The 25,255-nt window shown below is 30.5% G+C and overlaps 1 protein-coding gene across 17 annotated transcripts in view; it reads left to right on the top strand.

The window, feature by feature from the left end:
* Nucleotides 1–25,255, top strand: part of LOC145294259 (septin-7-like) — a 541,621-nt gene that overhangs the window by 457,224 nt on the left and 59,142 nt on the right. For 8 of the 17 annotated variants that reach the window (XR_013869856.1, XM_080141368.1, XM_080141364.1 and 5 more), the window contains one exon: nucleotides 1,924–1,968. The exons of 7 other annotated variants lie outside the window; for them this stretch is intronic. Coding sequence is in view for 9 of the 10 variants with exons in the window: in XM_080141368.1 (XP_079997494.1) it covers nucleotides 1,924–1,968 (45 nt within the window). In the remaining variant the exon portion in view is untranslated. Of the gene's footprint in view, nucleotides 1–1,923; nucleotides 1,969–10,000; nucleotides 10,058–25,255 lie in introns of all 17 variants that reach the window. 2 more of the 17 variants (XM_080141366.1, XM_080141365.1) reach the window with 1 other exon arrangement.

Genomic DNA, 25,255 nt, shown 5'->3' with positions numbered 1-25,255 from the left:
ATATATAGTATTAGTCAAGATTATTTGGCCACTCTAAAAAATGTTATTTCTCATCCTAAATGTTATTTTTCATTAAATAACTTCAGCACCACAATGGTTTTATTATACTGAATAGTCTTCCTGGGCCACATTAAATGCAAATTACTTTCATCCTCACCTAAAAAAAAAAAACTTATGCTCCACAGATTTTCTGCATTATTTCCACTAAGGACTGGAGATAAATCGAAAATAGTTCTGCCTAGCTTTTTGCACAATGACTTGTGAAGCTCAAATTGAGTTTCAAACTTGCTCTGACACACTTATCTGTTCAGCCATACTTAAGAGCTGTATGGAAATGAATATTATATTTGTGTGTGTATACAACAAAAACATAATGAACAACAAAATGCTATCCTTCATTAAACTAATGAGATGAAGTAAAGATAAAGGTTGTTTTAAGAGTTTCTGCAATTTGAGTTTTAGTTTAAAAAAAAAAAAAAATTAGTCACTATTTAACCTGGTGATAAAAGAAAACATTTAGAAAACAAAAATACAGTGAAATACAACAGAAAATACCACCTTTGTAATATGAGTGTAAGTAAAGAAAAAAAAATGGCTAGACAGAATCAAGTATTGATTTATCAGATTTGAACTGATTGATGACAAACTGAGAAACAGAACTACTTCAATTTATACATAGTTTGTTTATAGAAATAGATAAGTTAAATTGATACAAGTTTAAATAAGGATAAAATTTGTAAAGAAATTTAATTGTTCAAATTTTCATTCAATTCCATCCAAGGCCATTAGGTTTCAATTATTGCCTTCTGGGAATGCAATGGAAAACGAAGATTTACACTAAGATAAAACAAGTTTTCTCAAGTAAAACACCACAAAGAATACATTGGTTATATTAATTTTGTATTAGTTTTTTTACAATAATATTATGAAATAAAAAAAATAAAATAAAAACGGTTATATGGGATTCAGTAAATAGAGCTCTTATACTTCTGGGTTAATGCTGATTTTCCACCCTAATGTGTGTGTGTGTGTGTGTGTGTGTGTGTATATATATATATATATATATATATATATATATATATATATATATATATACACACACTAGCTGAATATACTCAGTGTTGCCCGGTTGAAACATATTGGCAAGCAGAGGGATTAGTCACACTATTTAAGATACACTGAATATCCTAACTTATTACGAAAAGTGACCACATGTTGGATTTAGAGAAGCATGAAACACATACACCTTGGTCTATGAAAATCAAACGCAAACTAACTCTCATAGCTTAAAGGGGAAATAAGTTTCAGAGCTTAAATAAATAAGCTTTTTCTGGTTAAGCACAACTGTTATCAGTTATTAATAGTTAAAAAATAAACTTTAAATAATATTTCTAAATTGAACTAAAACGATTCTATTACAATAACATCGAGCTAATTATTAAAGTAGAGTTTCTTTAATGTAATATGCAAATGAGGTTACTCACTGAGTGCAGATTTCTTTTGGAATACATAGTATATAAAGAAATCATGCTGGAATAAAAATGTATATAAGTTCATTTTCAGTATGAATATTAATTTGTGAAACTGTAACTTTTGAACATATTAATCAAATTGTGGACAAGCAGTAATTCAACTTTATTTTATGAAAATCAGCTTAAATTTGGAATCAAGCCAAACTAAAACAGCAGACATTACACACACACAGAACTCCATATCCTGCCAGATAGTTCTATAACCATAATTGATATGGTTTATCTTAGGATAAGCCACATTTGCTGTCATATATTCATTATTTATTGACCTACATTCACTTGCTTTTCTGTAATTCTTTTATTTTATGAATTGAAAAATAAACTGTTCCAAATTATAATTTGAAAGAAATGAAATTTGATGTTTGGATATTTTTTGGCTGTGTCTATATAGGAAAACGGTGATTATGAAATCGACCAAGATTTTGGAACGTTAGTGGTATGTGAACCTTTCCACTTTCCCCACAAAAAAAAAATTGGTGGAACAGCTTCTTTGCCTTAAATTGTTCCAAGACTTATTTGTGATGCTGCTTGAGGAATTTTTTTTTTTTTTTCTAAAACAAATCTTTCTTTATCTTTAGCATGCTGGGCTAAAATTCCTCCATTTTTTTTTTTTGCAATTGCAAATTTCTACATTGTTAATTAAAATTTCTTTGGAAAATACATGCACATACAGATACATACTCATGCGCTTAAAAAAACAAAACCGTTTGAGTAAAAATAATATAATCAAGTGAATATTGTAATATTTTATCTTTATTATGAAAAAAGACTTTATTGGAAAATGAAGTATGTTATATTTCAAAGATTTTAAATTGAAAACACAAGATAAATAGTTTGGTTAGAAGGGGAAGAAAAAGACAAATAATTCTATCGAGTTAATTTAATTGTACTCTTTTTGGTATATCTACTTTTTAAAAAATCTCAAAAGATATTCAATATTGATAGACAGACTAAACCATTGTACTTAGACTATGATATATATTTTACTTATATTCTATGCAATCATAAGTTAATTCTTCTTGACACGGATTTCATGAAGTTACTATCTAGTCAGGGGATCAAAGGAAAAAAAATCACAAATGAATAAATGAAAAGTCATAAATGAATAAATAAAATGGGGGTAAAATCACGTTACTGCTGCACCAATTTTAAATTAAGATATTTTGTTACAGTTGGTATTTGTCAACAAAGTTAATAAATAAGTAAATATAAAAGAAATGTATAAATAAAAAAAACTAACAGACAAAAATCTCTTTTTCCAGACAAGCTCAAGGACAGATCTATGCTTAATTTTTGCATTTATTCATTTTTGACTGATGACTTTTGCTTCTGATGTTTAGACTAGTCGATCGTCACTTTGCAAAACTATACAATAAATTTCTGATTGTATATCTGAATAAAATATATTTACTGTTGATCATTTACCATAGTCATAATATTTGTATTTTACATTCAACCTGAACTAGTTAATAAAATGATGAGGCCACTCCATAGTGAATACAAATGCAAATAAAAACTTTTTTTCTGTTTTGTAAAACCAAATCTTGTTGCATAATACTGATTTATTTCCTTTTGCATCTTGTTCAATCTATTTGTATAAGCCATATTCAAAATTCAACATGACATTAACGTTAACTATTCAATTTGCTATAGGTTACTGTTTCAAAAATATGAAATATAATTGATTTATGCAATTAACTGTTTTGGAATAATGACAAACATTTTTTAGAATTTTTTTTTTAGTTCTTTTTTTTTAGGATATTTGTTAAATGAATCTGAATCCTTGAAACAAAGTATTTAATATGTGTCACCTTCAATATGCCATAACATTAACTTTAATGCTTTTCTAACAAATTATTATATTTTTTATATTAATTTTTATGAAAAAAACCTGAATGATAATGTTTGGCTAATTTAAATAGGGGGTTCACTTAAAAATTTTGACAAACATCTGAAAATGAGCCTTACAGTGGCTGAAATAGTGTGTGTGTGTGTGTGCATATATATATATATATATATATATATATATATATATATATATATATACACACACACACATAATCTTAATTGGGAATACAAGATTTAATATAAATACTGCAGACCCATCCCCCCAGTGCATATGAGATATTTTGTGTGAACTTCTAAACAATTTTTTTAAATTAATTTCTTTTCTTTTTCTCTTGTTTTTCTAATCTTTTTCTTTGCATTTCAATTCTTTAAACTTATTTATTTATTTATTTATTTATTTTTGTTTTTTAAGTATAACCAATTTAAAAAATATTTTTATTACATTTGTTTTATTTTTCTGTTTTCTGTCGTTTTTTTTGTTGTTTTTGTTTTTTTTTACTTTTGTAAAATAAAAAGCAAACTTAGAAATTGTCTGTTGCTCTTTCTTGCTTGCTTGCATATCTTTCTATTTTGGTTTCTTCTATTTTATCAAGTTTTTGTTTGCTTCATGTTACAAACATACATTTTTCCCTTTAAATTTCTTACTTATTTAATTAATTGTATATGTATAATTGACAGTGGTGTGGTCTTAGGCATGAATATGAAGAATAAATGAAATAAAAATTGCTTCAGTATAGATGAGCAAAAAAATTATGAAACAAGGATGTCAATGAAACAATTTTTAAATCATGTGTAATCTTGATGTCTATCTTAAATTTTTTAAAGAAATGTATATTTTTTAAAATTTCCATATAGATATATTTTAATATTATCTAGCCAATGATAGAAAAAGGGGAAAACAAGGAAATAGCCTACTAAGACAATGCTACTATTTTAATGGACAGAGTGGAATATTCCAAAACATTAGCAGATCTAGTGGAATCTGGTGGCTGCTGTAAAGAATTCGACTTTAAAAACAGATAGGAAACTATCACAGATCCGCATTAAAATCAAAGATCTAATACCCTTTGCAAAATAAATGGAGTAGTTCAGCATTACAGCAAGCTACGACATCTATACGGCCTCTCTAAGAGTCTTAAAGATGGCATCCTATTAAGGCCCATCGTCAGCGCCAGAGGTTCAGCATGCCATCCATTGAACTGTTTTCTGGTTAATATAATCACCCGAATCGTAGACAAATCCCCATCCTACATCTAGAATGCAGCTCACTTTGTCAAAATAATCAATAATTCTCACATTCATTCCAACCAAACGGTGTCTAGATGTAGTAAGTCTGTTCATAAAAGTACCTACAGATGAGACTCTAACAGTAATACAGGAGAAGCTGACTTCATTTACTTCACTGAGGGAATGCACCTGTATCCCAATTGGCAATATAAAGGATGTGCTGTCCTGTACAGAAACTACATACTTTGCAATAGGATCTGACATATTGACAGGAAGAAGGTCTAGCAATGCCATTATCATTATCCCAAGTACTGGCCAATATATATTTGGAGCAATTTGAGGAATTTGTAATAGGATTGACACCACTGAACTGAAGCCAACAACGTGGCTACGGTATGTAGATGATACATTCATACTCTGGCCTCACCAGAAAGACATTCAAATTTTATTGGACTATGTGCACTCTATATATCCATTTGCGCAGTTCATGATGAAAAGGAACATTAAAAAAAAACTATCGTTTGTAGATGTATTAATAACTATCACTGATGATTGATCAGTTTTGTATCATCCGTATATCGAAAGCCATCCTTAACAGAAAAATACCTGAACTTCCAACTCTCACTATCCATATACTGTAAAGAAAGGAGTCATCCGGTGCCTACAACACTGAGTAAAAGCAATATGTAGTCACAATACACATTGAGATGATGGACAATTTAAGAACAACCCTCCACCAAAATGACTATCCAGAGAGCATGATATCAGCTCTCGAAAATCTGGACAAAGCACCGAAGAACACCAACTAGAAAACTCAACACAGTTTGTACACTGTGTATGAAGGGCCTATCTGAAACTTTTTTTTTTAAATCTGCAGTTTATATAACATCAGGACTGACTTGATTCTCCAAAAACACCTGGTGTGAGTCAAGCCTCCAACCGAAAGATTCATGACAAGTATTTCATACCCGTCTTAGGATAGATAAAATATTCTTTTTCTCAAAATAGCAATGATAGACACAAAAACTTCCTCAATCCTAAGAATAACAAATATGTTCAAAATCCACTTCAAGTTTTTCATGGTCCCGAGCAATGCCGGGTAGCCCTGCGTGTTAATTATAAATAATAGATAACTTAGATTAAGCATATTTAATTAATTTAAGAATAATAAAAGCATTAAAATTTCATATATTATAGGCATTTACACCATATACTGACTTTTAATTATAATTTGATGTTAATACACATACAATTATAATTCATTTAAATTTATGGACAGTAATATGGTAATTTCATATATTAGAAGGTTTTTTATTTTTTTTTTTCATTTATTTTTTTAATTTTTCTTCGGCTTTTTATAGAGAATTATCCATTAACATCCAAGGGAGATAATCTTAGAGAACTCCATCAGAGTTGCCTCTCAACTGTTTTTTAATGTGTGCTGACTAAAAAATAGACCCCCCCCCCCCTTTTTTTTTTCTTTTTCCTTTTTATCTCCTATCAGTCGCTGGATAATATATTAAATACCTGAAAATTAAAATTTAAAAAAAAAAACTACATCTCGTTAAATTTGTTATTTTAAGAATTTACAATTGGTTAGTGGATCTTTAACTTTAGTTGCCCCCTCTTTTTTTTTTTTTTGTCATAATTTACAAATAATATCCCTTAGTATTTGGTTGATATTTTTATTGACTTAATAATTTTTAGTGAATTTACTTTCAACAAAACCTAAATATGAAGCCTCAAAATGTAACATTACCCCCCCCCTTTTACGTTACAAAACATGGCAACTTACACACCTGAAAAAGGTCAAAGGTTACATTGACCAAAACGTTTTGCAAGTGGCACTCAAGATGAGAGCATGAATTTGATTAGTCCAAATAATAGAAACATGAGAAGCTTATATTAAAGAAAATGCTATGGTATAGATTATTATAAATGAATAAAATTATTCCTTTGCAATTTAAACATAATTTCACATAAATCCTCTGAACGCATGAAAACAAATCAAAATGCAGGGCTTGTTTGTAGTTAACAAAACCAAAAAAAATAGAAAACTTGTAATGAAAAATGCCTGTAAACATGAGATGAATACCAAACTCTTAGAAAATTTTCAACAAAATCTGAGTAGAAGTTAGTTACATTCTTTGAAAGCATTATTTCGTAAGGTTCTTGTACAAAATCAATTTTGTTTGATAAAGTTTACCGCTTTACAGAACACCAACTTTGAGATTATTTGTTTTAATTAGTGCAACAAAGTACTGTGGAGTTTTTATTTTTCATAGAAATCTTTTTATTTTTTCTTTAAAATTCAATCATTCTATAATTTATTGCCAGCCATTATGTTAAAACAAAACAAAAAACTCAATTATTAATTAGAATTAATTATTTCCATTAATTTGGACTATGTTTCATAAAATGAGAAAGTTTGTCCATCAAATAAGTGTGTATATATATATATATATATCTTAAGATGATTGTTTCATTTTTTCACTGATTAAAAAAAAGAATGAGAAACTTTTTTTTTTCAAGACTAGTGAATACATATTTTTCCTGGCATAGTAATATACATAGGTGTTGATTGTACTAATTAATAATACATCTTTGCCAATCAGTCCAACAATGACTTTGTTGCGTTAAGGTATTATTCTGTTTAACCCTAGGAGGTCTATCCTAACAGAACGGATTAGTTCACTAGTAATTGCCTGAGGCACCACATCATAGTATGCCAGTGGGCTGCTTAGGCATTTTTTGTAGGCCCGTGTGCAATACAACATGTGTTTGGGATTTTCAAAATCTTACCTGACCTTGTGTCTAACCTCCTACACATATATTTCATTAAACAAAGTAGACGTTTTTGTCTATTCTATTTCAGATCCGTTCTAACTTCCGAATAATAAAATAATTAACTAATGAGAAAAAAAGAAAAAAAAACTATAAATTATTCAAAACTAGTTAGATTAATCTATCGCTGATGATAAATCCTGAAGGATTGCAAAGTACTTGGACTTGTGATAAATATGATGATTATATCAGCCAGTTGTTGCCAGAGGAGTACACTGTTATTCAAAAATTGGAAAGAATCGGAAATAGAATAAATAGACAAGACATTTTATTTAATGAAATATATCTAAGAGAAAAAAATGCTGCCCCTATATATATATATATATAAACACAAGCTAATACACCTCTTCAAAGACATCTCATAAATACTAAGACACTTTAACTTTTCAAAATTTGAAAGGGATAAAATAAAAAAATGTAATCCTTCAAAATCATCACCTAATTTCAAAATAAATGATCCTTAACATTTTATACTTTAAACTTATTAATCATCTTAAATATAGAAATATGTTCAAAAAAATTATGCATTTAAAAATTATTTAGATGAAGAAGAGTGTATTTATTAATATTCGTATTCATCTACAATTGTTTACATTAAATTACAATATCTGCTTATGATGAAATACACGTGCCTGAAATAAATTGATTCCTCTTGTCATCTGGGCATCTACAATGAATGGTTTACAATAAATTTTGATGGCTCACGATACAATTGTGCTTTTAAAAATGAAATTTAATTAATCCAGAATATTTGTATACTGAAAAATGAACAAATCAAACTATAAAATTTTGACTAATTTTCTCAACGATTAGTCTAACTGGAGCAGGCTGTCTGATGAGATTGGCTTTCTGACTTAAAGTGCACCAAACATTGATGTTATTGTTTTTTCTTTTCCTTTGCAAAAACTAATTTTCTCAAAAACTGAGAATTATAAATTACTTTATAATTTCTATTTTTATAGTTTTTTAAACAAAATTTTAAGCAGTAAAATCAGGGGAGGAGTGCTGAAAAAAAAAATCTGACTCTGGCTCAATGAAAAAAAAGTTTTTTTTGTTTTTTTTATTGTCAACAAATTACCGGGTCTGATTCCTCTATCTTAGAAGTGATAAGTCTTAAAAACCTATTCACGCAACTCTTAAAAAAAAAAAAAATGTTGCATGTTTTTCCGTGTGTGTGTTTATTTAAATTTTTATTTTGTGCATTTTATCAATTGTCTTTGTGCTTCATTTTGTAAAATACACATATATAAAAATATCTCATTCATCCATCCATCGTAAACCCTTTGAACACTAAGATCCTGAACAAGATTCAGCTGTTACTAATTTTGATTAAATATACATAGAAATATTAGCAATAAAAAAAAAAAAAAAAAAAAAAAAAAATGCTGGCCAAACATCAAAAGAAACCAGCTTTGGAATGTAATCTCTTAAATCTGAAGAATTAGATCTTGTCCTCAAACTTGAATCCATGTTGTGTTCAAAGGGTTTTAATAACTGGACATGAAGATTTCTATTATCTCCTCATGCACTAATTGACCCCTGACAATCACTAATGGCTCACCGGTCACATGACCAGTTTCTTGATTTGAGGGGTTTCTTTCTTCAATATTCTTTTTTCTTTTTTTTCTCTTCCCTCCTTTTCTTTTTTCTTCCCTCCTTTTCTTTTTTCTTCCCTCCTTTTCCTTTTCCCCTCCTTTTCCTTTTCCCCTCCTTTTCTTTTTCCCCTCCTTTTCTTTTTTCTCCCTCCTTTTCTTTTTTCTCCCTCCTTTTCTTTTTTCTCCCTCCTTTTCTTTTTTCTCCCTCCTTTTCTTTTTTCTCCCTCCTTTTCTTTTTTCTCCCTCCTTTTCTTTTTTCTCCCTCCTTTTCTTTTTTCTCCCTCCGTTTCTTTTTTCTCCCTCCGTTTCTTTTTTCTCCCTCCGTTTCTTTTTTCTCCCTCCGTTTCTTTTTTCTCCCTCCGTTTCTTTTTTCTCCCTCCGTTTCTTTTTTCTCCCTCCTTTTCTTTTTTCTCCCTCCTTTTCTTTTTTCTCCCTCCTTTTCTTTTTTCTCCCTCCTTTTCTTTTTTCCTCCCTCCTTTTCTTTTTTCCTCCCGACTTTTCTTTTTTCCTCCCGACTTTTCTTTTTTCCTCCCTCCTTTTTTTTCCTCCCTCCTTTTTTTTCCTCCCTCCTTTTTTTTCCTCCCTCCTTTTTTTTCCTCCCTCCTTTTTTTTCCTCCCTCCTTTTTTTTCCTCCCTCCTTTTTTTTTTTCCTCCCTCCTTTTCTTTTTTCCTCCCTCCTTTTCTTTTGTCCTCCCTCCTTTTCTTTTGTCCTCCCTCCTTTTCTTTTGTCCTCCCTCCTTTTCTTTTGTCCTCCCTCCTTTTCTTTTGTCCTCCCTCCTTTTCTTTTTTCTCTTCTTTTAAACATTTTTTGTTCCAAAAAGCCAATTTTTTTTTCTCTATTTCATTCTTATTCTATTTTCTTCACACTCCCTGCTTTTTTTTTTTTTATTTTTAATTTTTTCCTCAACCCTTTTTTGTTCCTTTTTTTTACTTACACAACCATTGTTTATTCAGGGTAAAGTTGTTCTGAGCCCTTTTGAAAAGCGTACGTGGCCACCTTTGCCCCACAAGGTTGAGTATATGTTTCTGCCTGTTCCAATCGATATTAACTGCACCAAAAAAAAAATGGAATGCTGCTGCTGTTGTCAGTGTCTTTCCTTTTTCTTTTCTTTTTATATAATTTATGTATTGTCACTGCGATTCCCACTGCTTCTTTTTTAGACCCCCAAAAAGGGGTAAACTCTCTACCAAGTTTTGTCGTCAGCTTTATTCTTTCTTCCCCCAAATAGGAGGATGCAGATTACAAAATTGGTTAAGCAAAGCTTAAATCCTATTTGGGAAAGAGTTGTTTAATGGATTTCAATGTGGCCTATGGAATCTGTTAAAACCTAACTAAAATCAAATCGGGTTTATTATTTGCTTACAGAGTAATATTATTGAATAAGATATGAACTCTTCTCCCCCTCTATCTATTGACATAATAGAACCTATCAGAGGTACATTTACATGCTTTCAAATTTGGTATGACCTTGAGCAGTTCATGGTAAAAAAAAGAATGACTAATATTCATTCGCTTGAGATCACCAGGATCAAAATTAGTGACTGAAGTCGGGGGAAAAAAGAAGTTCTTTTGTTCAAGTGAAAATAACTGCATTAATCGCTCTCTTCACCAAAAATCATATAAAAAAAACTTAGAATGAAAAAAAAATATGTAGAAATTGAAAGATATAATAATAATGGTAACGTATACAATCAGGGTTGAGATTAGGGTACACTAGTGCATATATTAAGTTGGAAAAAAAAAAAAAGACGTAAAGAGGAGGAATAGAGGCAGAGACAAAGAAATAGTCATAAGAGAAACAGGTTGTGATTTCATTTAGAAAGAAAGTTGCAGATGCTATCATCTATATATTAATACGATAGCGTGTGTGTTATTTTCTGTGTCACGCTTATATCTGAGTCATTTACTTATGTACTTCCATTTCTTGTATTAAATAATTTTCCCAAGAATTTTTCATAAGTTTTAGTTTCGATTATAGCTGATGACCCTCGAGTCATTTAATTTTTTTTATAAATAATTTTATCAAGAATTCTTCCGAAGTTTTGATTTCGGTTTCAATTATAGCTGAAAGAACTAAAGTTATATTTTTTTCATAAGTTTGGAATTCAGTTTAAATTCAAGCTGATGAACCCAAGTCATATAGATATATTTTTCATTTTTGAAATCGCAACTTTATAACATATAAAAATCGACAGAACTCTATAATGATATATACAAAATCTGCAGGAATTAAAATATCATATTTAAGCATATTTTACGACCTGGCTACACCGGGTGTCCCTGCTAGCTTGGATAAATACTTTTGTAGTTTTAACAAAAAAAAAAGCTACAATAATATCAGAGCGTCTCCATTTACGTTGAACATCCACAGAATGCCAACATCAATATATTACATATGAATGAGTCTCCTGTGGAATTTCCACAGGTCCCACTAGTATATATAACTGAGATATAGTTCTAAGAGCTTAGAAATAATTATCAAGGCTCATGATCATAAAAAAAAATAAATGAAAGTAGTAGTAAAGATAAAATTGCAAGAAAAAAGTCACTAACAACAAAACAAATGATTCGGTGAGAAACAGCAATAATTTTGATAGAAAACTAAAATCAAGAAAAAATGTCACTGTAAAATAAGGGAGAATTTCTCATTACAAAATAAATTTTTAGCAAAAATCATTTACTGAAACTACTTACAATCTAAATGATACATAATATTACATATGGGGAAATTACATTGGACTTCAAAAAAAAAATATAATCACAAAACTATATTTAACTAGTGGTCTGCCAGGCATTGCCTGGTTATAAAATGTGCTGAAATATGATTTTAATATTTTAATTTATGTAGATTTCATATTACTATAGAACCAATTCTCTGTTGATTATTATATTGTACCCAATATATAAAGTAATGATTTCAAGTTTTTAATATGACTTGGGTGCCATCAGCTAGAATTGAAACCAAAACATTTAGCTCTTTAGTGGTATTCACTCTAACCACTGCACCATGGTTGTGGTTAAATTACTTGGAAAAATCAATTGTAAAAAGTTATATTCTCCTAAAGGTTGAAGGTTCAATCCTTAGGATGGGCGATCAAAAAATACAATTGCAAATTACTTAGGATTATTTATTTTTTTTTTTTCCAAGTTTTTTTTTTTGATCAACTTAAAAATAAAGAAGACCAACAACCTCATCCCCTTTTCTCCCCATTTCTTTCTCTCTCTCTCTTACTTCCTCCTTTTCATTTTCATTCTTTTTTTTTAATTCATTGAAGCTTTTGAAACCCCTTTGCATTAATTTTGTATAAAAAACATTTGATGTTAAAATATTTATCCCTTTACTTCAATGAAAGAAACAAATGCAAATTTATTTAAAATGTTAATTTTTATAATGGCTGTAATAAAAAATACTGTTTTTTTTTTTTTTAATAAATACTGATCATCTGAAGATTTATTTTATTTTGTTTTGAGCGTAGTAATAATAAAAATCTATCATAATTGTTTATAGATAAACAATTTAAAAATTCTGTTTTCTTTAAATATTTATAAATTACTGAAAAAAATTATTTGTTTGACCCTTATCAGGACAGAACATACTCAATGAACAGTTACATTCCCCAAAAGAAATATTCTCACAATGAGGACACTGAAGGAAAAAAAAAACATGTTGAAGATAAATTGTTGATAAAATAAACCTTTAAAGAACCTCAAAGAAAATTTATGATTATGGCTGCCTTGTACTTGATGTAGATGAATCCCAAGATCTTCAGGTGGAATGAATAATAAGCAGTTCTAAATATTTTCGAACAATTATCAGTGTGGGTAGATAAACAATTTAGATTGTTCCATGGTTGTGTTAGCTTCTGAAACGAAACCATATTCAGGGCTCTATGGACAAATTTATTTTTGGCAACAAAGTATTTTCGTTTACTAGCCAAATAGAAAAGTTACTTGCCAAACCAACGTGATTTTTGGAATATGACATCTTCGTTCTGTGAGGATTATGTACATAATAAAGTTTTTTCCGTATTTTTTGAATAAGTGTAATTCTAAATATACAAAAAAATTTTATGTTGATACTTGATGGTATAAACATTCTAATTTCTCCAGATGCTTTTTTTTTTTAAACAGCCTTTGAAAAAAGAAAAAGAGTATATTGTTCTATTAAACTATTATTGTTTATATAATTTAACTTTGTTCGTTTTATAAAAAAAGTTGAAAAGATATGTTTTGCTCAGTAGTGAGTTTTGGAAGATTGTCAGGGAAAGAAACACAATCGCCAAAAGATAAGCGTTTCATTATTTCTAGTCGCCATTTGAAAAATCACTTGTAAATGCGACGGTTTCACTCACAATGTAGAGCCCTGATATTTCGACTTCCTATTTCTTTAACGGTTTTAACCAATCGTGCATGTATTCTTTAATGATGCTGCATGAAAGACATTTTTATAAATATTTAAAATTGTTGGCGTTAATATTTTTATTGATTTGGGCTGGAATAAAATTAAAGCTTACCGTGCCGACCAGACGTGATTAAAGTGCAGTGAAATCATTTTAATTTAATTTTACTGAGCATTATTAATAAAATTAGTTTATAGAAATGTAAGTTTATGGTACTATTTTATACATAACTCTGGAAAGGGATTGAATTCATAGCTTTTTCAAAAATATCTTCTATAAAGTAAAAACGTTTTGTTTTTTTTCCTCTTATACATTTCTGATTAAATTTTTTTGTTTACTACAAACTACATGCAACAATCTGTTTTGCCATTCATTAAAGCCAAATTATTGGTCAATGTTGTTAAATATGATAGACAAGACCATAATTTTCCTTTATGCGATACGTTTGGGCCATCGGCTATGCTTCATATGGTGCGCAAAGTCTTGATATGACCTTCCCATGCATATGTATCTTAAACACAAACATTTTCATAAAATATGATAATAATTTATACAGTACTGAAGCGTCTGCATTGTTAGACGTGTTGTACCTGAAAAACGACATGCACAACCTTTGACATCTATATATAAAGTAGTAGTTGTGTGTGTCTGTGTACAACTCTCCCCACATCACTGGACCGATTATGACCAAACCTGGCATGATGATGGACCCCCACCTAAAGATGATGGACACCATTTTTCAAGCTTATGGTCACACACACACACACACACACACACACACTAGGAGAATTTATAATAAAAATGTGTTTGTGATACTAAACAAATGTTAAACATTGTGATTCTTTGCAATTGTTTCAATTTTTATGTGGAACAATATAAGCATCAACTTTGATATATTTTCATTAAAGTTCATAGTTGGATTTCACTTCAGGAGGTAGTAAAAAAAAAAAAAAAAATTCTAAACACCTTAAGCAATAGTGGTTCTTACAACATCCACTTACTGCAAGGTTTTTTGCGAAGTGGGTACCCAAGTGTACAACAAAGTCCCATGCAAAGCACAGGTATCTTTGCTAGTGCACAGTAATAATAATAATCTATTCAAAAGTGGGAAAAGGAGATCTTAGACTGAGGTCTAAGCAGTGATGGAAACAAACAAAATGAAAGGAAGAAGATTGGAAGAGAGTAGGAAATTCTGCAAAAATGGAAGTAATTCTATTTTTTATATATATATATATATATATATATATATATATATATATATATATATATATATATATATATATATATATATGAACAAAAAAGAAATTATTTATTCACTTTCAGCTTCCCAATTTTTTTAACTTCTTTCGATAGACTGGAATATCTGAGAAAATATGACGATTCGGAGTCATCCCAATTCTGTGGAGAAAAATTAAAGAATCACAGACTCTTTGCAATTTTTCTCTTTAACAAGTGCTTTGCACAAATCAAATAATTTTTTTTTTTCTTTAGCATAATTTAAGTTCAGATAATTTGTTCAAAACTGTTCTAATAGTGCCCTCTGTTATCTGGAGCTCCCTTGCCGTGTCTCTGATTGACTTTCTGGAGCTCTCATAGATTATTTTGTAGACCTTTTAGTATGCTAATTTTATTTTATTTCGGACTATTAGTCTCATCTTATATTTTTATTGGTGCACAACGTTTCGGCCAACTTCCTCTGGCCTTCGTCAGGTGGTAACCGCGACGGATAGGAACTTCGAATCTCCTAACTGCATTCTCAGCCATCACTGCCATCCGTAGTTGTTGTCGTCTCACCACATTTTTGACCAATTACCTCTGGCACGCTTTGGGTGGGATTGAAACCGCTATCTTCAGACAATGTTCATCTGGAACCGTAGAGATTCAACGTCTCTATCAACTGCGCCACGGGCCCCGAAGGGCGATCAAGGTTGGATTCTTTGATCTTATAAATCCACATTTATTTATTATCTGATCTTCCATAGTCGGGTCCGTACCGATTGGTATATATATATATTATTCCTTATTGGAATTTTTTATTTTTTGAGATGAGCATTGTATGTTAATTTTATTTTATTTCGGACTATTAGTCTCATCTTATATTTTTATTGGTGCACAACGTTTCGGCCAACTTCCTCTGGCCTTCGTCAGTTAGGAGATTCGAAGTTCCTATCCGTCGCGGTTACCACCTGACGAAGGCCAGAGGAAGTTGGCCGAAACGTTGTGCACCAATAAAAATATAAGATGAGACTAATAGTCCGAAATAAAATAAAATTAACATACAATGCTCATCTCAAAAAAAATAAAAAATTCCAATAAGGAATAATATATATATATATACCAATCGGTACGGACCCGACTATGGAAGATCAGATAATAAATAAATGTGGATTTATAAGATCAAAGAATCCAACCTTGATCGCCCTTCGGGGCCCGTGGCGCAGTTGATAGAGACGTTGAATCTCTACGGTTCCAGATGAACATTGTCTGAAGATAGCGGTTTCAATCCCACCCAAAGCGTGCCAGAGGTAATTGGTCAAAAATGAAATGTGGTGAGACGACAACAACTACGGATGGCAGTGATGGCTGAGAATGCAGTTAGGAGATTCGAAGTTCCTATCCATCGCGGTTACCACCTGACGAAGGCCAGAGGAAGTTGGCCGAAACGTTGTGCACCAATAAAAATATAAGATGAGACTAATAGTCCGAAATAAAATAAAATTAACATACAATGCTCATCTCAAAAAATAAAAAATTCCAATAAGGAATAATATATATATATACCAATCGGTACGGACCCGACTATGGAAGATCAGATAATAAATAAATGTGGATTTATAAGATCAAAGAATCCAACCTTGATCGCCCTTCGGGGCCCGTGGCGCAGTTGATAGAGACGTTGAATCTCTACGGTTCCAGATGAACATTGTCTGAAGATAGCGGTTTCAATCCCACCCAAAGCGTGCCAGAGGTAATTGGTCAAAAATGTGGTGAGACGACAACAACTACGGATGGCAGTGATGGCTGAGAATGCAGTTAGGAGATTCGAAGTTCCTATCCGTCGCGGTTACCACCTGACGAAGGCCAGAGGAAGTTGGTCGAAACGTTGTGCACCAATAAAAATATAAGATGAGACTAATAGTCCGAAATAAAATAAAATTAACATACAATGCTCATCTCAAAAAATAAAAAATTCCAATAAGGAATAATATATATATATACCTTTTAGTATGCATTTTGCATTTAGCTGCTCGTCAGTACATTCAAACTGTGATAACAAGAAATTGTTGTATTTCATGTTAATGATTACAGTTGAGCCAACTTGACATTCTTTATCTTAAAAATATGAATAACTTACAAGATCATGCATTTGATAGTCATTTTTGGGGGGTTATGTCTATCTCTCTCTCTCTCTCTCTCTATATATATATATATATATATATATATATATATATAAAATAGCAGCAGTATTAGTATGAAAATATACTTATGACAAATAAGCTACACAGAAACGTTTGTGTGAATTCCTGGGAGAAATCATATGAAGCTAATAGTTTATTTATATATATATATATATATATATATATATATATATATATACACACACACCAAGTTGCTTGGGTCCGGGTGGAGGATACCAACATGCAACAGTAGATTAAGTAGTCTTCCTTAGTATTTATTTTATTTGTTGATTTTATAAGAAGTATATCTTACATTTAAAGAGTGTTTAAGGACAGAATCCTGGTGGCTGAATAGTCTATCTAAAGAGTAATGTTTTCTGGCAATAGCATCGTTGGTGTGGTGCTATCTTGAGGTGTTCCATTTTCTTGTTCTTGAGTTATGGTGGTACCCTCTGAAATTTCTTAACATTTTCCAAGAGTAATGCAATGTATTCTGTGAGCAATATATTCTCGGAATATGAATAATTATCCTACCTATGATAAAATTATATTTTATAGCTGTATTCGGCATTAAATAATCCATAGACGGTTGATATGCAGTAAACCAAACGTAATTTCCACACATCATGTAGATCACAAAAAAATCATAAAATTAAATAATCTGCTTAATATTGTAATTTGAAATGTTTAAGATCATTTTAATGAAACAATTAGAGTAAACATTCATGTCCTGAGTGGAGTTCAAACTCTCGACTTGTATAGGACCAGTGCATTCACTGGGGCAACAAGGAAACGGCAATGATATTAATTACATAAACCCAAACAGACAGCTACTGTTTTTATGCTAGATTTCTTTTATTCTGTCTCATCTCACTATTTTCTATCTTCTGATTTTTTTTTTTTCTTTTTAAATTTCCTCTTCTCTCTTTTTACATGCAAATGTGGGTCAGCTGCTTATTAGAAATTAATGCAAAGAGTCAATGAAACACTTGAAGTGTGATTTACTGTTAGTGGATCTTAAATATTGTCTATTATTAAATTTGTTCCCAGTGGTATGTGTAATGTGACAAAACATTTCAATGTGAGCTTAAAAGCCTTCCAGTTTTGTATTTATGACTTATCAAAAATAATATATTGCTCAAATCGGTCAGAAATACAATTTTTAACAACACAGACCAATATCTGCCCTTTATGGCTGATGAAATAATACTTATGTACTTTGTAACAAATAAGCAAGTGATCACGAAGATCTGTATATGATGTATATTCCATATTTTTAAAAGCTGCCAGGTTTTTCATTTCTACAATTTCTTAAAATATATTTCATACAAATTATATTTTATTGATTTTTTACATCTATTTGTTGGCTTTAGTTTACCCTTCACCTGCAAATCCATTATTCCTTCATCTCAACCTATGTAAAAAAAATTTCCTGAGTGTTGTATGCTTTTGTCGGAGTCCAACTGTTTGTTATATTTATAATTTCTGTTTTCAGTATCATAATTTATTTGCCATAGTTCATTATTTCTATTTTAATCCAAGTCTTCTGTCATGATTCTCTGACAACAAAAAATACCTCAGATTGAATACATATCATATTGAAAATATGGTTTTCTTATTAGATGAGTAACAAATATTTTAAAAACATAAAAGACAAAAACAGAGATCCTGCTCATTCTGTACTTGTCTCCACTCGCATCGCATTGTTGGTCAAATGGTGAACAGAGTTCAACTAAATCCACAATTTATATATCAATCCTTTGTAATTCATTAAGTAAATTTCATTTTGAAGCGTCCAAAATCTTTTCTGGGTTATTAGCATTTACTGTCTTCTGGATTTGAATAATAATGAATTAAACTAAAATAGTTGAATTATTCGTAGGAAGATGTAATGTTAAGCTTAAACCTTACATTTTTTTTATTATAGAAAATGTCTAAAATTTAAGTTTTGATCTTCAGACATTTTAATAAATTGAAATTCAGTGAATCTTACTTCATTAGTGTCAAATGATTGTATTAAGTTCAATGCAAATCTGGTATTTGAACTTTGAAATGTGAGATTGTGTTCATTTTATACCTCCTTAAAACGGTTTTAAAATACTCTAAATAAACTGAAATTTTAGCAATGTTTTTTAATTGGTGTCTAAAACTTAAAATTTTACAGAAATTGAAGGTACTGGAATTTTCACAAACGGTTTCCAACCCCTTTTTATTGTTTTAATAAAATTAAACTAAATATAGTCTACATTTGGACCCCTTGTGCCTAGTAGATGTGTTCCTAAATTCATAATGATTGGTTCAGTATTTTAGAAGTGAATCTTGTACATACAAATATGTTAACATATAACATCTTTGTAAAGATATGTATATTACCCAAGTGGAAAGTTTGTGAAGTCACAATATTTTTTGATTTATTTAATCCCTAAACAAAGTCTATTTTAAAGCAATTCTGAATTTTTAGATGAGATGCGAAGGTTTGTATTGTTTTGGTTACTTGAACAATTATTATCTTGGGTGTTATTGGCACAAAATTTTTTTTCAGTTGTCATAACCTACAACCTTCCTCGAGTGTTAAATCCATGTTTCCTTTTCTCTACTAAGGAAAAGAAAAAAATTTGCTCTGCATTGCTTTCTTTATGACCCACCCTCAAACCTACGGTTCAAATTCTTGCAATGCAGAGCTAACCTCTGTTTTCCTCAGTAGAGAAAAGGAAACATGAATTTAACACCCAAGATGAGAATAATTGTCCTAGTAACTAAAACAATATAAATAAAGTCTATTTTATTTAATAGTAAAACTTTCTGACTCTAATACAGCATACCTCAGATTAATTGAAATATTTAATTGCTAATTAAGATTGTGATAAAAAATAAGTGATCCAATTTCTTGTCCCGACTGGCTAATATTTTCAGTCCAGCAAAAACATGTTTTTTGAGTTCAAAGATTTCACTAAACAGCTTCTAGCTGGTGACAAGTATATTCTAGTGATTACAAACTATTATTGTTTATGATTGCATTAAATTTTTGTATAAAATTTATTGGTTTTGTAATCTTTTCTTAAACATTTAGCGATTCTATTCATATTTTATGTATATTCTTAAAAATAAAAATTCAACTCCATATTATTTAATCAGAAATTTATGAAGAATTCATATTTTACTTTGAAATTCTCTAAATAGGTCAAAGCTTAAAAAGGAAAAATTTTCTATTAAAATTTTTTTTTATGCTTGTTATATTTCTTTTTGTCATGTTTTAACAGAAAAGGTAAACAAACAACTAAATAACAATGACTTTCCTCCCTCCTCAATTATTTACACACTGAGTGATCTCCTTGTCTATGCAGAGTAATAGCTATTTAATACCAAATTACTTCTATAATTTTAGATTGATATGTTTCCTTGCAGTTTCCCCCAGATGAGAGTAAAGGTGGCCTACAATAATTCCTGTTTGCAATTAAAATATTAATTTTGTGGATTTTGGAATTCTTTTGGATAGAATTTTGCATATTTTTCTGCTTCAAGGATTCTGTAGCTATGATTATCCTCAAAAATGTTCGCAGTGTTAACCACAAGGCTGGCCTTTCACTCACTAGGCATTTCTTACACTGGCATTATCAAGTCTATCTCCCTCTCTGTATATCTATCTCCTTTTTGTTTGTATGTCTGTGCCTTCCTCCTCCCTCTTAATCAGTCGATTTTTCTGTTAGATGTGCCTTTTTTTTTTTTTTATCGTATCTATACCCTCTCTTATCTCATTTCTTCTTCTTCTTTTTTTTTTTTTCACAAGTCCAAAATGTTTAATCTCTAGTTCTTATAAATGTCATAAAACCAAATTCTTGATACTGTATGTAAGAATCATAAAATACGATCATGGGAAGGGAAGCTAACTCCTTTTCTGTTTAAGGCGGAGTTGCCTCCCCCTGTAACTCTTATGCGAGCTCTCACATGGAGGCACTGCCAAGCACCATTAAAGGAATGACTGATTCTGCATAAATGAAGTTGGAGGTATATTACTTCTGTCCATGATAACTGTGACGCACAGACTCAAGTAATATCAGACTAAGACTGGTGTATTTTGTATCATTCTATGTGTTGCCTTCTTGTGAATGAATGTCTGCATCAACTATGAATATCCTTATTTCTTCCACTATTTTCTGTCATGTGCTACATACATATGCACACAAAACGATTTTTCAAGCATAATCAAGGCATTAATAGTTATGTTGGCACCCTCATTCATAATACTGTATCATTTGCATATAAGGAAAACATAATGTCCATTTATTATTTTTATTATGAAGTCAAAACAAACTAAATTTATTTTCTCATTGAGTAATGAGCATAAACTATTGAGAAACAAATTTTAAAATTATATTAATTTATTTTAGTTTCATAACAATTTGGTTCTCTTCATATTTTTATTCTAACAACTAAATAACAATGACGCCCCTCTCTTCCTTAATTATAATAATTTAATGACCACATATTTAACTTTAATCTTAGTAATTGTCTGTATTGTGTGACTATAACAACCAAGATGAGGAAGTCGGTCCGACAATCTCAATAAATTTGAAAATGTTATTAAAAAAATAAATGCTAAAACAATCTCATGATTAGAAAACGAATGTAAATATAGGATTCAAAATATTCTGTAGGTTTTATTGCAAAACCGAGTTTTTGAACTAGAGAACTTTGGGGCAATAAACAAAATAAAAATTAATGTAAAAATGTTGGTAACACAGTAAATACAACTAATCTATATGTATAAAAGGCAAAATGTGTGTGCACATTTTATGTATGTCCGGCAAAGGCTTTTTTTCGCTGGGGTTCTCGGGGGGGATGGGGGGGGTTACTATGTCTTACTATTTGCGAAGGGACGTCGTGTCTAGATTTACTTTGACTTTTATAAAAATCACACTATTTTGCTGTGTTGCCCGTTTGGTCGGCTTTTTAATATACATAAAGTGAAACTAAATTGAAACTGTTCTTGGCTTTCACGCCGGCACACCCAGAAAGCAAATCAGCTTTTGATCAATGCACTGAAAGCCGTCATATCAGACAATTGCTTTTATTTGGACACCCTCATTTTTTATGGGGAGCTGGTTTTCACCCCAAACCAACATCTTGGAAACAAAACCAAAAAAAATGCCTTGCATCCAAACTTAACTGTAGGATTGATGTTTGACCTAATTTAGTTTTTAAGTAAGTCGTCAGGCTTTTTTTTTTTTTTTTTTTTTTTTTTCCCCTCCCCCCGCTTTCACCTCAAGGATTCAAGTTTGAGCCTCCCTCCCTCCCCCAAACTTTTTTTTTTTTTTAAACACCCGAGCACCGCCTCACCGTTCATATTGCATATCATGTTCATTTTTTAAATTTTGTTTTCCCGATTTTTTATTTTTTTTATTGATTTTTTAAAATTTATTTATTTTTAAGAAGTTTTAATGTTTTAATTTAAACAGGGTTATTACTTCGATTTGTTTTGATTTCTCAACCCCCCCCCCCACACACACACCTCTAAACACCCGGGCTATGCTGGGTACCCCTAGTAGTTTTAAATAAAACTAAAACGTAAGTCCATAAAATAACAAAATTAAAACTTCATTAACTGGAATTTTTAGTTTGTATAAACATTACAATAATTTCCCATTAAATTCTGTTCTTTCATACGATTAGCAGGATTGCAGGTCAATTAAAAGATGAATATTGCAAAACAATACTTTAAGTTATCTTTACAGCGAGAAAAGTAAAGAAGATATTTCTATTAAATTATTCTTTATTGAAGAAAAAATTAAGTTAACTGTCTAAGTTAAATAACTATGAGAAGAGAAATCAAAAAATATTTTGTGTTCACTGTTAATAATTTCATAAGAGTTTCTCTTGCTGTTCATATTTTTGGGTTTATTTTGAATCTAAGAAACATTTTGGGTACAATTGAGTGGAAAGGTGATACAAGTCATTTACTTATAGTTTCGAAAGGAAGTTTGTGTTACTGTTGTCACTTTGTAGCAGTTTGTACTTTTATTTTGCATATATTTATAGAATATCTAAGTACAAAATGGAAAGTTTTCTCTTCCTCCCTTTATCTGCTTCTTTTTTCCCCTCTGTTTCTGTTCCCCCTATCTCTCCGTTTCTATCCCCCCCTCTCCGTTTCTATCCCCCCCTCTCCGTTTCTATCCCCCCCTCTCCGTTTCTATTCCCTTCCTCTCTCTCCGTTTCTATTCCCCCCCCCCTCTCGATTTCTTTTCCTTTGTCCTTTTTATTTTATATCTTTCATCTCTTCTATCTCTTAAATTTTTCTTTTTCATTTTAATTTTCTCTCTTATTTTTACTCAATGGAGCCAATGTTTTTTCTTGCTGTTGTATTTCAACTCCTGTTGAAACCAGTTATCGTCCATGCTTATGTCTTCATTGTTTGATTTTGTTTTGTTTATTATGATTGAAACATTTCATTTGCTTAGTGTATTTTTGTGTGCATTTTTTATCCTCTATGAACAAAGGGAGAATTATTTGTTCAGTGGCTTTCTTTTTGTTTTTAGCATGCTCTCAAAATAATCTTCTTCTCTGCAGGTTTTGAAATGAATGAAAAAATATTAACTATTAAATTATTAAAATATGAAAGATTTTTTTTTCCAGGAAATTTTCTATATATAAAAAATTTGTGTGTGTATGTATATATAAGTATGTGAATTTGATAATGACCTAATCAGTAACGAAATGACCAGGATGTGATGTGAACTTGGTCGATTTGTAAGTTTATAATTTATAAGTGATGAAGTGCCCTTCTCCTATATCAAATTCAATGAAGACAACTGTTTTAATAATAAAAAAAGAACAAAAGGGTGGAAAAAGACAAACAAGAAAACACAAATAAGCAGGGCATGGATGAAGCAGAGAAGGTCGTGGTAGAATTTATTCGTTTAGAAAATTAAATATCATTTTCATTGCAGAAGGGCACCTCTCCCCCATCTCTTAGAAATGATATTTATTTTTAGACCAAATGCGCACTGGATATAATTAAGATAAGGAGTTGACTGAAAAAAAAAAAATTAAGACTGAACTGATTCCTCATCTTGGAGGATTTTTTTGTGGGGGAGGGAGGGGTACTGAAAAATAAGCAAACCTTTGGTAAATAATTTCCTTTTTTAGAGTAAAATATGTATAAAGTTTTTTGTTTTCACTCCTTGAGAGAGAGAGGCAGAAACCAAAACTACACTCTGGAATATTTTTATTTTGGGAACTTCTAAACATCTGATGTTTATCCTGTTTGATCAAGGATCTCCCTGCTCTAATGCATTATAAAGATGTCTTGGGGGGGAAAACCATCTTGAACTGAGGAAATTAGTTTGAACCAACTTAGTTTTCATAAATTGGAAAACTTTTCAAAGAGAAAGTATAAGGTGTCTTGAAAGAAGCTGACGGATTTTAAATTTGATTAATTTCAATATTTAAGTTATGCTTACCAATTTTCATATGTAGGTAGATGAGACTCTCCGTGATTTTTTTTAGATATAGTAAGATTTCATAGTCTACTTATTCTAATTTTATTTACACAACTTAATCTAGGGTATGTTTTTTACAAGATCTTAATTTTAGTTATGAAAAATGATGTTACTCAAATGTCCACCATTTTCATTTTCTTGTGCTCTCTGCAGGGCATTGTCCATTTTCATTGGCTGAAGTTTTTGCAACAATTGAATTTTATATGGAAATTTTCCCTCTTCGTGAAGCATTCTGTGAAGAGATGATCAAGAGACCCCAATTTGACTTGATCTCCTTAGTGATGTAGATGGATCCTCGGCCACACTCTGCTAATCTCTGACGATTCTCATCACTTCTTGCCGTACATGATCTACCAGATTTAGGGAGGTTACATACAGACCCTTGCTCATGAAATCGAGCCACCATAGCTTTTATTGCATTTGGAGTAGGGAAATTTCTTGTATTGAAGTTTCGTCGAAATTCTCTTCGAGTTTTTGATATTGATTCATTCAAACGAAAATACGACTCTGACAAATATCTCCTATTCGGTAGTGTAACGACTGATGATCTGAAAAAATAAAAGAAAAATATAAAAAATTAAGAAAGTTATGAATTTAAAAAAAATTTTTTTTTTTATAGCCATCAGCTTCTTTCGGGACACCCTGTACATTAAAGCTATAAAGAATCTTAGCAAACTAGTTCATTTTTTTTTTTTTTTTTTTTTTAATTCAGTTTCCTTTTCTTAGGTGAGTTGTAATAACAAACTTCAGTTAACTTTAACTTGGACAAACTTTAAATATTAACATCCCTGGGGAAAGAAGGTATGAACCTACAATCTTCCTTCCTCTATGACCTATGTCTCAAATAATTTCTATCTCATAAATAATAGGTAATCAAAAGTGGATTTGTCCAGTTGATGGTGACTGTCAATATG

Source organism: Euprymna scolopes, chromosome 2 (genome assembly GCF_053919585.1).
Source record: "Euprymna scolopes isolate OS-2025 chromosome 2, ASM5391958v1, whole genome shotgun sequence".
NCBI classification, from domain to species: domain Eukaryota; kingdom Metazoa; phylum Mollusca; class Cephalopoda; order Sepiida; family Sepiolidae; genus Euprymna; species Euprymna scolopes.
Note: the sequence above shows the minus strand (reverse complement) of the source record. Positions and strands in the feature narration are given on the sequence as shown.